General features: G+C 41.6%; 1 protein-coding gene across 1 annotated transcript; it reads left to right on the forward strand.

The window, feature by feature from the left end:
- Positions 1-4,546: 4,546 nt before the first annotated feature.
- LOC117580057 (mucin-2) lies at positions 4,547-8,505 on the forward strand. The gene is made up of 2 exons (XM_034266296.1): positions 4,547-4,605; positions 4,671-8,505. The coding sequence occupies exons 1-2, from the start codon at positions 4,599-4,601 to the stop codon at positions 8,477-8,479; spliced, it is 3,816 nt and encodes a 1,271-aa protein (XP_034122187.1). The 5' UTR covers positions 4,547-4,598; the 3' UTR covers positions 8,480-8,505.
- Positions 8,506-14,476: the final 5,971 nt, after the last annotated feature.

Genomic DNA, 14,476 nt, shown 5'->3' on the forward strand with positions numbered 1-14,476 from the left:
GAGTAGAATAATTGTTTTGTGTTGAGCAATGGGGGTATAATGATTACTTCATGACAGGTAAGTCTCTGAAGCTGGTTTGGTTTTACTTTCTACGATCTGTTGACGATCGCGCCTGACACACACCTTATCCATGGAAGATTGGTTAAGGTTGGAAAGACCTACATAATTTTTTAATCAGTAAAGAATAAATATATTTTTTATAGCTCTCCCTCTATTAAATCATTTCTAATGGTAAGGTCTGCTGTGGAAACGGGGAATGTATGATATGTGTAGGGCGTCTATGGTAAAAGGAGAGCTGAATTTACGCTAAAAAAGCTTCATGCCATTCCTTTAAGAGCATTCCTTTAGCCTTTTGCCTTCATCCATAGCTGAACAGCAACTGTTACTTTATTTGGCCAAGAAGCGCAGACCTTTTCGGTGTTCGTGTTATGAACAAATTCGAAGTGGAAGCCGAAGTGAAATCTCTTTCGCTCAGAGAGCAACGCAGGCGCCAAGAAACCAAAGAGAAAACTCTACAAAACGGACAAGAAATTCATAGAGAGAGAGAGATTTATAAGACCCAATGCATCAGTGTAATGTGGCACCATATGCTCATACTGGTAGATTAGGTTTATTATAAGCATGGAGATCTATTAAAAAATCATTTGACCAGGCATCAGCTAGCTTTGGAAATGGGTCAAGAAAGCTTTGTAAATTCTTAGAACATATTTGTCAAAACTTTCCAGGCATTATTGTGGATGGAAAGCATCCCTTTTCCTGTAAAGAAAATAATGTAAAAATGATTTGAAATCGAGTATTAAAGATGTAATCTTTCTGTGTTTATTTATCCACTGTACTAATATTTCAGAGAAATTTCAATCAAATCTTATTTTGTTCATCCATCCATTAGGAATTCTCTAAACTTAAAAGGCATTTATTTCCATACCCTTTTTCATTTCAAACAATCTATCCTTCTTTTCATCAATTAAAATTCAATTGAACTCCATCAATACTTTGATAACTACAATCAAGAGCCTTCCTTACATTTCTGTAAATTTCGTTCATTCAATGTAATATTCTCTTTTTCATTACAATTCAATTAACTCTTCAATCAAATTCATTTTTCAATAAATATTTTTCATTTTCCAGTATCTTTCTCTCCGTCAATTTCGAAAATATTTTACGCATACTCGATTAATTCATGAATTTTAGGTCATGAATTTCTCAATTTGAGAATTTGTTGGGGCTCTCCCACTCTCTTTCTCTCTCTCTCTGTCCTCTTACTGGGTTTTCTCCCTCACACTTTTCTGGTTATATTTCCTCTGTTTCAATTTGTAGTTCAACCCAACCATGTAAAAATATTTTCATCAGAAAAATAAATCTCAACATAAACATTCCCACAAAATGGTACAAAAAATGTATATTTTTAATTTTACTGATGATTGTAGCCTGCACGAAAAAAAGAAAACACGCACACAAAGAGGTAGCCAAAAAGGTACACAAATTCTTATCATGAAACGTTGCAAAAAATGTGTGCAATTAAAAACTCCCCCCAGAACACAAAACAAAAAGAGAATCCAAAAACTGAGCGACTATCTTTCGTAAAAGGGAAGCAGCAGGGGAAACATGCAGATTCTGGCTAAAGCAAAAGGGTAAACGGAACTAAAAGAAGGTCCTGGCTGGATGCTTGGAAATCATTGGATTTTAATTAACAGTATAGAAAAAAAGAAGGAACAGTGCGGTGGCAAACAGAGCACAATGGCAAAGGTCCTTTGGCTTTGGGGCACAAGAGGATGCACATGCATATTATGTGGAATACTCGTACTGCTTTTGGGTTATCCTTTTCTGTTCTGTTCTGTTCTGTTCGGTTTGGTTCGGTTCTGTTTGTTTGCTCCGTGACTTTGAGTTCTTGCGATAGTTCTGGGGCAAACATTGGTTGCTACTTGATTGCATTTTTGTGGAGTTTCTTTTTTGGCATTTAATAGTTCTTTTTTATAAAGGGTAAACGTAAAGGATATTTGGGTATGTTGTGTTGGTGGAATGTAGTCATAATGTAGGACTCCCAGAGGTAGCTGTAGATAATATTCGGAACAGATATGATGGTGCCAATGCCCAAACAATTATCTTACAAACATATTTTTCATAATTTTTCTTTACATTAAAAACTTCTTAGAAATCTGTACATGGGCATTTTCAGCGTCAAACCATCTCCCTAAAGCGTTTCTCAGTTATTTTTTAACCTCCATCTTAAACAAAGTAAATCTCTGGACGAGCTCTCGAGTGTACGTCATGAATCAAGTGCCCCGCCTGCATAAACCCCATCCATGGCACTGAGAGTCCGTCCTGCCTCGTTGCTGTCGGGCGACACACGCACCGGGTCAATTTCATGCAACACAAACAAAGTGGCAAGGGGGCTCCAGAGCTGAGGGGAAGCCGTCAGCCGCCCTCAGTTCCGAGTAGCTTTTCCCGTCTTGCATGTAGGACACGTTTGAGGCATGCCCCAAAGCCCGCGTCCCCTTTGAGGGGCAGCCAGGCGGTCTCGGTCGGGCAGGTGCTCAGCTGTAACTAAACGTCCGTTTTAACATTGCCACCTGATGGTTGCCCTCAGTCTTACTTCCACAATCCTGCCACCCAATGGCACAGCGTGTGTGTGTGCGGCATGTGGCATGTGGCACATGTCAGGGGCTGGTCACGTCTGCTGGGGCATAATTGATAGTTCAATCTGTTGCAGATCAAACGCTTGACAGCAGCCAACAGATCAAGCTGAAAAATTGTTCCACAAAAGCGAGAGGGAGAGAGAAATTCTGCAGAAATTTGATTGCGGGTAAATGTGTCTCAAAGATACTGCATCTGAGGCGTGCCCCACGTAAATTGTGGCATACTTAAGTGTAGCAAAGCAAACACATTTGGGTTGACCAAGGTAATACCTTAATGAATACATTGATTAAATGGTTTTTGGGGTGAATACTGTAGGGGCACGCTTTAAAGTTTCTATTAAATACAAACGAAGTTGTTGATATATTTTTGTTGCCTTCTTTCTCACTGGGATAATTTCATATTTATTTTAAAAGCCTTTTGGACTTTCATCCAGCCAGCCAGTAGCACTTTACTTAGCCATACTTCGTGGCCGTTTTGTCAACTCAAAAAGGCGGGTTGGGAAAAACTGCGAGAGTTTTCCTCAATGGCATAAAAACATCTTTCAGCCAAATAGATTTGTATGCTTTTAAGTAATTTGCTGCACAAATTGAAAGTCTTTCAAGCAGCAGCAGCTGCAGCCTTTGGCGCAAAACTCTTGGCTTTAGCTCAAACTTTGGGAACATTCCCCCCCCCCCCCCCCCCCCCCCCCCCCCCCTCTTATCGTCCTTCTTCGTTCTCTTCTCTTTTTTTTTTTTTTCTTTTTTTGTTTTGTTTTCTTCTTTTTTATTTCCTACTTTTGTTTTTTGTTACTTCATTTTGTTTATTGGCGCACTTTTATTTGTGTAATTTACGCCGTCGAGTGCCGATCATAAATTGTGACACGAACTGCACGGAGAGAACGCTCTGTTCCACCGTTCAAAGGTCACGTTGTCTCATTAAAGTCCCGCCAACAGCGACTCCGAACAAGAACAATAAGTGTAATAACAAGGGCAATAACACCCACCAGGACTCACCCTGCAAGCAGCACACATGTCAGCGGGAAGGAGGCGGTAGAGCGCGTACAAGGCCAACAAATGATTTACCTTTGAGCTGGAAAGACAATAAAATGGAAAATGTTAAAGGCATTTGCTGGGATATAAAATATAATTTGGTACCTTAAAATATAAAAAATATAGAGGGCACCTTTAAAGTTAAGATATTACAAGAAGTCTAGCCTAAATATGTGAAGGAGACATCTTAAGCTTTGATTTAAATATATAAAAACAAAGAAAAGTTCACCCAATTAATTGAATTAGTAGGAATATTTAGTGTGTAGTCTGTCATTGGGGATAAAAGCGTTACTATTAATGACTAAGACTCATTGTGGATACGATCTTTAATTATTATATGCCTTTGGAATGGTTTAAAATTTAAAGATAAGACAACCCACAGATAAGACACGTTTGCAGAACTTGTTGTCTATTTCGTTGTTTAAATTTGCTGTCTAGTTCTTAATGGGAATTTACTTGATATATAATTTCATTGCTTGACTTAGGTTTACCCGCAGAAAATACCAAGAAAACCAATCACAATGGCACTTCCTGCTCTTTTATTGTTAAAAATATAAACGTCCGGCCCATAGATAGCACACTGAAAATGCGCTAGTTCTTATGTACTTATTCAATAAAACCATTCAAGGCAATGGGAGTACCCAATCAATGTCCCACACCAGTTCTGAATAATACGCGTGTATTCGCAGATAATCATCGAAACTAAATTAACTTTAAATTGGTAACATCTTTAGCGATGAAAAATGAAATTCCAACGAAATTCGAAGAATTTCTAATTAAATCTAATCAAGCTGTCATTAACATGCTATCAATTTCATATCAGTGGAAGAACTCAAACTATAAGCAAAGCACACCCATGAATGAGCAGCTCAGTGTGGAATTAAACGTTGAAGAATAAACTAATGGAAGTAGCCAATAAATAAATATAAAGATATGCAAGGTAAAATTCTTAAATATTAAATATTCTAATTAACTTCCATTTGTTTGTGTTTGTCTTTCTTATAGTTAATACTGTCAATCTCTTGACATGGCTCCTGCTGGTGGTAGCTCTCGTCTGGAGCTGGCAATTCGATGGAGCTGTGGCCATGCCACATGTTGAACCGCGCCATCAAACCTGCGATAATGAGCGGCGATACGAGAATCAGGTCATGTGCGAGGGCAAAGCGTTTGGCGCACTGGTGCCATATCCGGATAATTGTAGGCTTTTTCTCGTCTGCGATTGTCTGTATCCCACGGTGAAGCAATGTCCTGCCGAGCTCTGGTGGGATAATTCCACTCAGATATGCAATTATCCGCAGTCGGTGAATTGTGTGTACTACACGATTGAAACACCCGAGCCCACGGATGGAACTACGAGAATTACATCGGGAATTATCACTGAATCAACACCTTTGAGCACGCCAAGTGTCACCAAAGAGACAACAACTTTGAGCACTCCAAAAGTGACGGACGTTCCCTGCATAACACCCACAACATCACCTCCTACATCCAGCTGGGATCCGCCACCACCGCCGCCTGGCACTCCCGATGATTTCTGTAGACCGTATCCGGATGGTTCGGTGCATCGTTATCCGTACGATTGCCAGGCGTACATCAACTGCACCCATGGCTGGCCTGTGCTCAACTATTGCATCCAGGAGAAGGTCTTCAACGAGTGGCTTCTAATCTGCGATACTCCCGACACAACCGAATGCGAGGAGCTGCCGTTGCCCACTGTGCCGACAACTACCACTGTGGCTCCTACTTCCACCACTACAGAATTGCCTTTAACTTCCACCACAGCAGCAGAAGATGTAGAATGCGGACCCACTCCAGAGTTTGTGGCTGAGGATTACTGCCAGCCTTTGGGTAATGGGTTCTACGAGTATCCCTACAATTGCAGTGCGTATCTCTCATGCCGCAATGGCTGCACGGATTTGGATTATTGCATTTCGGATAAGTTGTTCAATCCATGGCTGCACATCTGCGATACTCCCGATTCTGTGCACTGCGATCCGCAGCCATATCCAACAGTTCCACCAACTTCCACGACTCCTGCGAGTACGACAACTTCTGTGGATGTTTCCACGACTGACAGCATCACTGCCACTACAGAGGCAGTCACTAGCACCACGCAGGGACTGCCCTCCGATGTGAATCCGAATGATTGTAATGGTCTTCCCGATGGCAGTCGATTGCCATATGCCGGCAACTGTTCGCAGTTTATTCTCTGCAAGGAAAATAGCGTGGAGATGGGCCAATGTCCACCTTCGACGCTCTTTAATCCGGATTTCCTAATCTGCGATGAGGCTGATGATGTCTTGTGCTATGGCGATCGCACCACCACACCGATACCCACCACAACAACCACTGAGGCGACCACACCCACGCCCACCACAACGACAACGAAGGCCACAACACTGGGACCCGCGGAGCTGTGTGCGGGGCAGGATATGGGAACATCCTATCCGTATCCCGAGGATTGCTCACAATACTATTTGTGCCTGGGAGGTGCACAATGGGTACTGGCGCCCTGCATTTATGGCAGCTACTTTGATCCCAAGACAATGAATTGTGGCCCCAATGTCTCTCCGACGGCCTGCCAAGAAGGAGAAGCTACGACAGCAGCGACCACAACCACCGAAAAGATAACCACACCCACACCCACAACGGAGAAACCCTCGACAACCACAGGGGCAACAACGACAACAACTCAAGCGCCATCGGGTGGCATTTGCGGTGACCGAGATGAGGGTGAAAATATCGCCTATCCAAAGGATTGCAACAAATACATCGTCTGTGTGTCGCCCATACCCATTGCCTTCTACTGCCCAGCAGGATCCTACTTTAGTTCCAAGTTCCAAAACTGCGCCAGCTGGGAAGACAGCGATTGCGATCAGGATGCCAGCACCACAACGGCTAGCCCAGGCATAACCCAACCACCATTGGAGCCAACTATGTGCACAAACAGTAGCCGCGATACCTTTCCCTATCCGGACAACTGTCAGTGGTTCATTCGCTGTGTGGATGACTACATCTACATGATGGACGTCTGCAACTGCGGGGAGTTCTACGATCCTATTAGCGGCAAGTGCGGAGCAGATGTTCCATCCGATGCCTGTCGCTGGGACTATACATCCACCACGACAACCACCAGTGAACCGACCACCAGCACAGCGGTAACCAGGCCGCCACCGCAGAAGAACCCTTGCGACAATGTTGCGGATGGTGCTTTGGTGCCGTATCCCAATGATTGCTCCAAGTACATCAAATGCGATCGCCCCATAGCAACGGCTTTCGACTGTGACGAAGGGGATGAGTTCAGTGTGGAGCTGGGAAAGTGTGTAGACGCTTCTATAGCCGGTTGTTCAGTTACAACCACTGTCAATCCTTGGGGATCGACAACGCCAACGATACCATCGACAAAGACAACCACAGGGGATTCTTCAACAGATTCTTCGACGGAATCGTCTACAGACTCTTCGACGGAATCTTCAACTGCTTCCTCTACTGTCTCTTCCACTGATGCTTCCACGGAATCATCAACAGATTCTTCCACAGATTCCTCCACAGCTTCATCAACCGTTTCAATCACCACTCCAGAACCAGATTCTACTGCAACAGCGCCTGGAACAACCACCACAGATTCACCAACAACACCAAAACCATCTGGCGGAGTGTGTGAGGGCAAAACGGATGACTCTCTGGTGCCGTATCCCAATAACTGCAGCAAATATATCATGTGTCACTACCCGATTCCTGTGGCCTTTGACTGTGGCGACGGTTTGGAGTTTAGTCCAACGGAATTGCAATGTATGGATCCTGATTTGGCAAATTGTAGTCCGAAGGTGACAACTCCTACAATACCTACATCTACGACTACGGAATCTTCAACAACGGAGTCTACTACTACAGAGTCTACAACAACAGAGGAACCTACAACTAGAGAACCTTCGACAACAGTGTCCACAACAACTGAGCCTTCGACAACTGAGTCTACGACCAAGGAACCATCCACCACGGAGTCTACGACCAAGGAACCGTCAACAACAGAGTCTACAACTAAAGAACCTTCCACAACAGAGTCCACATCAACTGAGCCTTCGACAACTGAGTCTACGACCAAGGAACCATCCACAACTGAGTCTACGACCAAGGAACCGTCAACAACAGAGTCTACAACAGCGTCTACAACTAAAGAACCTTCCACAACAGAATCCACATCAACTGAGCCTTCGACAACTGAGTCTACGACCAAGGAACCGTCAACAACGGAGTCTACGACCAAGGAACCGTCAACAACAGAGTCTACAACAGTGTCTACAACTAAAGAACCTTCCACAACAGAGTCCACATCAACTGAGCCTTCGATAACTGAGTCTACGACCAAGGAACCGTCTACAACGGCGTCTACTACTACGGAGTCTACTACTACAGAGTCTACAACAACCGAGGCATCAACCACAGAGTCAACCACCAGGGAGCCTTCAACAACAGAGTCTACAACAACCGAGCCTTCAACAACTGAATCTACCACAAAGGAACCGACTACAACAGCGTCCACTACCCAAGAACCCTCCACTACCGAGTCTACTACACAGGAGCCCTCATCCACTGCCAAGGAACCAACTACTTTGGACCCCTACACCCCCAATATTTGCTGTGGCCTTCCTCTGGGAACTCTGTTGCCATATCCGAATGATTGCATGCGTTATGTGGTTTGTGATTATCCCATTCCTTATGCAGTCGATTGCGATGAGGGAACTTTCTTTAACGAGAACTTGCTTCAATGTACAGCCATGCCAACTGAAAGTTGCATCTACAAAAGAAGATAAACAATATTAGTAAATTTAATAAAACAAATAACTATGCATTTAAGTCTCACCTTTTTTTCCATCCAAAATCAATTGTCTAAGTGCACAAATGCTTAACCATTGAGTGTACACTTTTAGGGCTTTTCAATCGGGGTATTTTTTTGAATGTTACTGCTATCAATTACACGTAAACCCTTTTCCCTAATTTGTCACACAAAAAAAAGAAAAGAAGAGACAGAAAACGAGTGGTAACCGAAACGTAGATAATTTACCACTTAACAGGCAATTCCCGTGACAGGGAACAAGCCGATTGGCATTGTGTAAGTGGAAGTTACCTCCTGGAAGCCCCACAAATGCACAGGACGGGAAACAGGATGGGGCATATTTTTAGCAACAGGCTAAAAGCAATTTCTCCCCCTCGCCAATTCTACATACGAGTAATATTCTTTCGCTTACAAGTTACAGCCATTTATCGTAGTTTGATACACACTCGCAGCCCTTGCTTGGCGGCACAAAGAGAACTCCTCGTCTAATCAGATTTGGGGTTGGCCACATGAAAACACAATTGCCAGGGAATTATCTGAGGGGAATACTCGTGCAACTTCTAGGGGGAACAAAGACAAGGAGAAGGAAAAGGAAAAAGCAAGAAAAAAGGAAGCCAAATCGAGGACAAGGAGTGCGAGGCAAGTTATGTATGGGAGAAAGGCAATGACAGTAACGACACAAAATGAACACAATTCGAGCAAATTGTTTGGCAATAATGTTAACTTAATGCGATCCATTTGTCGCACTTCAATCGATAGACAAGGAGCGCTCCTTGGCACGCTCCACTCTCAAGTGATTTGTAACGAAACCCAACAAGGATTTGTTCTTGCTGGGTGGATAATCGGGTGGTTTTCTAAACTCAGCAACAAGTCACATGAACTCTAACCTGAAAACCATTTAATTAAAGATAAGCCTACCGACTTATAGAATTTAAATGGTATTTCCAGTGAGCGCCATAAATTATCTGTTGATTGGCCATAAAAAAACAATTTTCCTAGTTCAATTTCGTCAGTTGAATCGCTGCCAAGTGTGTAAGCTGCCAAAAAAGCCAAGTGCCAGAAGTCCCAAAAAACTAAACTCATAAATGTACCACTTGACGTTTGCTTTTGCTTAATCTGTGCCAAGTTTTCAAGACATTGTATAGCCAGAGCTTTAGAGAGTGCATAAACAACACTTGAAACTAATTATAAGGTAAGACATTTGCTGGACATTTTTCACAACACAAGTCAACTAAGTGGATGGGCTGTGATGGCATAAAAACTTTTGTCTCAACTTTTGACACTCAATGATGGGCAGAAATTACTAACAATTATCCCAAAATCTCAGTGGCACACACATCACAGAGATTACGACAAATTGCAATGGAAACATTTTCCAAAAGCACTACGACATATGTGGGGTTTACATTTATCTCTTCTGCGCCAACCATTAAGGGTTTTGGATTTTAGTTTATGAAAACTTTTCTGCTGGCGCATATTAATGTGCAATATGTACCCCACTATCATCCATTTATGTAAAATGTATTTTATAGTTCCCGCGAGAATGCCGCCATGTTGCATGCCCCAGACAGAAAGTTGTTCGCCTTTTTCTCTTCTCTTTGCAGCCTTCTGTGTATTGTGTGTGTGTGTATTCCATATTAAATGGCATTTATCCAACATATAGGAAAAATTCATCGTGAAAATTTGTAACTTTTGCAATATTTACATTTACAAGTGAAAATTTTATAAAAAGCTTATGCAAAACCGGAAAAGAGGTTTATGAAAATTTATGAAAACATAATCAAATGTTATGGCCAGTTAGGGGAAACTCCACTCAACCGAAACGAGCCGGACTATACTGTATTTCTGGACTTTGGAGTTTCATCTGCTGCAGGGGGTGTGTTGGTGGAGCCTTAAAATTCAGTTAGTTTGGGAATTCAGTTTGCAGTCGAGGTTCAGTGGTCTGCAAACTATGCAGTTGCCTTGATACAAATAACATTTTATGTACATACGTTAGAATGTAGAAAGTAATTGAAACGGTGTAAGGTTCATCTTTAAACTAAGAATTACTAGAGTGCCGAATATGCCTAAATGTAACTTGTAAATGTTTTACTAAATAATTTTAGATACCTGAAAGAGACCCTAAAAATACGGAACCCACGAAATCTTTAATTTTCTAGTTTAATCTGAAAGTTTCCCCATGAACTCGAACTTTTTTGAGCTAAGACCTCTCTCTCATTTCCGAATAAAATCATAAAAACCTTGACCAACTTCCCTGAGCAACTTTCCTTGAACTCTGCGTAATTTTCCTTCACCTGTAAGCAGTCCCTGTCCCATTTTCATATCCTCATACTTGCACTACCATCCTGTGACAAATCCATCCACTTATCCCGGAAACCCAAACGGAGGACCCAAATCCCCTCCACCGCTGTGTGATAACAACTTGTAAGCGTTGTCATAACACGATCCGGCCATATAAAAACAAAATTCTCACAAATGTAACGCCCCCGACGCAGGCGTTTAGGTTTTTATGTTCCAGCCACGATTCCTTCTTTATATGACTCCCTCTTCCTGGGGAAGGGCCACCCATGCCAACCATCCGCAACATTCATATTCATAAAAGGCAGCGACTCATCATTATTTGTCAGGGATCCGTGTAAACAAGTCAACGGAGAAAAAAAAACAACCGAGATCCAAACGCAAAAATCATGAGTCACGCATAAAATTTTATGAACTGAAGGCAGAGGCAGAAAAGGGGGCGTGTGGCAACAGTGGCAAGGGGGCTGGTGGTGGAGTCTGTAAGGGATGGTGGAGATGAAGGTGAAGAGCAAATTAAAGTCGACATTTCGTGTACGCCGCATGTGGTAAGGGGTTTTGTGGCTTAATTAAAAATCAGCGTGTGGCACATTTGTCTGCTTATACAGTGCGTTTCATTAGAGTAAATTATTGAATTAACTGGATTATAGCAAGAGGTTTCCAGAAATGCCAATGTACTCTATTTAAAGTGAATAATAAAGAGACACCAACCATTTACTTGGACATTTTAATATTTAATCATTTTATCAATATGACTATCTGGGAGCTCTTTCCTATTATTATTTATTTATACATTAATTTCCAATTCCAATTCCCTATGCTCTTAAATTCACGCCACGCACTGTTGCACTTGCAGTGACGACAATTTTAATTAAATGCGAAATTCCAAATGCGTATTGCCCCGCAGGTGGTATGTTGGTTTAACCAATCTCTGAATTGTTTACCTTTTCTTTTGCTTTATTTCTTACTTTCTGACTTTTTGTTTTATTTTTATATTTGCTTGCATACAAAACATTCATTCTTTTGCCGTTCCCTAAAATCGGAACAGGAAACACAACGACGGTCCATCAGGCAGGCGCTGCAGGAGTCAAGTAAAGTGAGCGGGAGAAAGCAAGAGTGGAGTGTAAGTTTAATCAAATTGATTTCACTCTTTGCACTGCTTTCTCTCGCTCTCTTTTGGTGCTTTTTTAATTAAAGTTTTTTTTTGCATAGATTTCCAAAAAGAGAAAAGATTAAAAGCAAACTGTAAGCCAGAAGTTCCTTTGGGGGGGTTTCCCTAGTTATTCTTCAAGAATTTCCATTGCTCAAAGTTTTTGGGAATTGTAAATTTTTGTTATTACAAGTCTGAGGGAGAGCTCCTTCTGATTCCCTTCCTTCTGCCAAAATTGGCCTTCTTCCGTGCTCCTTCTGTAACGAACTTTATTTTTTTAAACTCAAAGTTTTTTTTCAGTGGCATGCGATATGTGTGTGTGTGCAATGTCTACGCCGAGTCGTGTGTTTATTTAATATCTATAAAACAAATTAAACATTCATATTCCGTTTATTTACTTAGGCAAATTGAGTTTTCGCAGTTGACATTCTGAATACGCAACAACAAAAAGCAAGAGAGAATGCTAGAGTAAAAGGTACAGACACGAGGATACCTAGTAGTCTAGTGATAATTTATAAATTGGACTTACATATCTCTGAATGTAATGAAGTAGGTATGGTAGAGGAAATTCTATGCCAATAGAAAGCACAAAAACACATCCCTAAAATATCACATCTTCTTTTAGAGATAGAAAACCCAGCCTAAGGTATCAAATATTCTTTTAGAGAAAGACAGTCAGAACTTGAGAGCTTAAAACGTCACAATTTATAGATCTTTAAGGTTCTATGGGTTTGGTAACAGCTTTCTTACTGTCTCAAAATACCCAACGATTACCTGGAAAAATATAGAAGTTAGATAGAGGAAAACGCGACGACTTATGTCTGAAAGGCTGCTGGGAAGAAGAGCGTGTCGACCAGAAGAGGGCCAACAAAAAGAGTCAAAAGTTGGCTGTGTCATCCACATCGGGGTTCTGAGAGGTCTGAGAGTCGTTGCTGTAAACAGGAAACGAGTGTCTGTTGCATGCAGGCAAGAGTGACAAATGTCATGAAATATTCAAATTGGCAAAAGTGTCCGCCATGTCGCCTGTCGAAGCCAGTTTCTCCAACACATTTTCGGGTGCCCTATTTTAGATTGCAACTTTAATTGAGGTAAGGGGAAAATGTTCCATTTATCACAGACATAAACCTTAACAGCTCATAATTGGCAATTGAGTGCAATATGGAATATCATAAATATATAGAGGCACAACCAGCACTCAGGAGGTGGTGGAGGGCACACAGCAAATGAACATAAATCAGAAACCTCTAAGCCAAGAAAAAAAAAACATTGGTAAGTTAAGGAGGTTACAACGCACCACAAACAAACATTAACACACACAACAACACTCGTGGAAAATGTGTGTTCGTTTTCATTGCGTAAATATTTAAGCAAACAATAAAATGGAAACAGGAAGAGAAACAGGATTCATGAGGCATGATGCCATGGGGCTGGGGTGGAAGACCCACTCAGTCGTAGCAGGTGTCAAATGTTGCGGCCAAAAAAGAAACAAGCAAAGTCAGTTTTTACCCTCATGTAGTGCTCGCGCTCCCCTTCCTACACATTTGCCGCTCTGCCAGCCATTTTCGAAAATTTATGACAAAACTGTACCAGACACACTCACACTCTGGTACGAACACACAAACACACGCAGACACTGACATGGAGCCATGCAAACGTTTGATTTTCCCCATATGTTTAGAATACAAAAAAATGTTTAGGAATGATACGAAGGAGAGGAGAACCACACTGAAGATACCCTCTGAAAAGGGGAATTGAATAAATTAAATAAATCAATTACATGATATTTTGTTAACTGAATACAATTAAGTTTATAGAATATATTATAGAGGAAAATAGCTCCTAGAGAATTTTCACACCATCAATGGCCCCAAAACGTAAGTTTCTTCTATAGCCATAAACATTTGATGACTCGTTTTCGTTTTAGAATATTAATTCGGCTTCAGCTTTAGCTTTTAACAGCAGACAAAAAATGTAAATCTTCCAAATAGTTTTCCAGCACCTATAACATCTTCATCCATTAAACCATCATACCCTTCACATCAATTGGTAAAAATTGCTTAAAAATTGCCTTGCGGAACTTTTTGGGTACGTGCCACTTTGGATAGGCACGAAGCCTTGTTGCAGCTGCCCCTGGACCAAGGACTCCAGCCACTGCCACTGCCAGAGAGTGTTCAATGTGTTCTTTGGTTTCTCTCTTTTTAGTCGGGTGCATGACATTAGTTGTGAGCACATAAAAAATAAATAAATTTTATACACGTCATTGGTTTTTATTACTGCAGCAGTGTGTGGCGGTAGGAAAAATGATTTAGATTCAACTTTTGCATTGTTGAAACAGTTCCGAATGGAACTCAAACTAGAACGGAAACTTGGAAATGTAAAAGAAAATGTCAATCACGCCATCTGGTTAAGCTGTCAATCGATTCACATTCAGTCAAGTTGAGGGAAACTATCCATCCATGAGGAAAACTGCTTTTAATTAGAGCTCACGAGCACCTTTGGAGCGCACAGTAGAAAAGTTAGCAACTTTCG

This window comes from Drosophila guanche, unplaced genomic scaffold (genome assembly GCF_900245975.1).
Source record: "Drosophila guanche unplaced genomic scaffold, DGUA_6, whole genome shotgun sequence".
Classification (NCBI taxonomy): Eukaryota; Metazoa; Arthropoda; class Insecta; order Diptera; family Drosophilidae; genus Drosophila; species Drosophila guanche.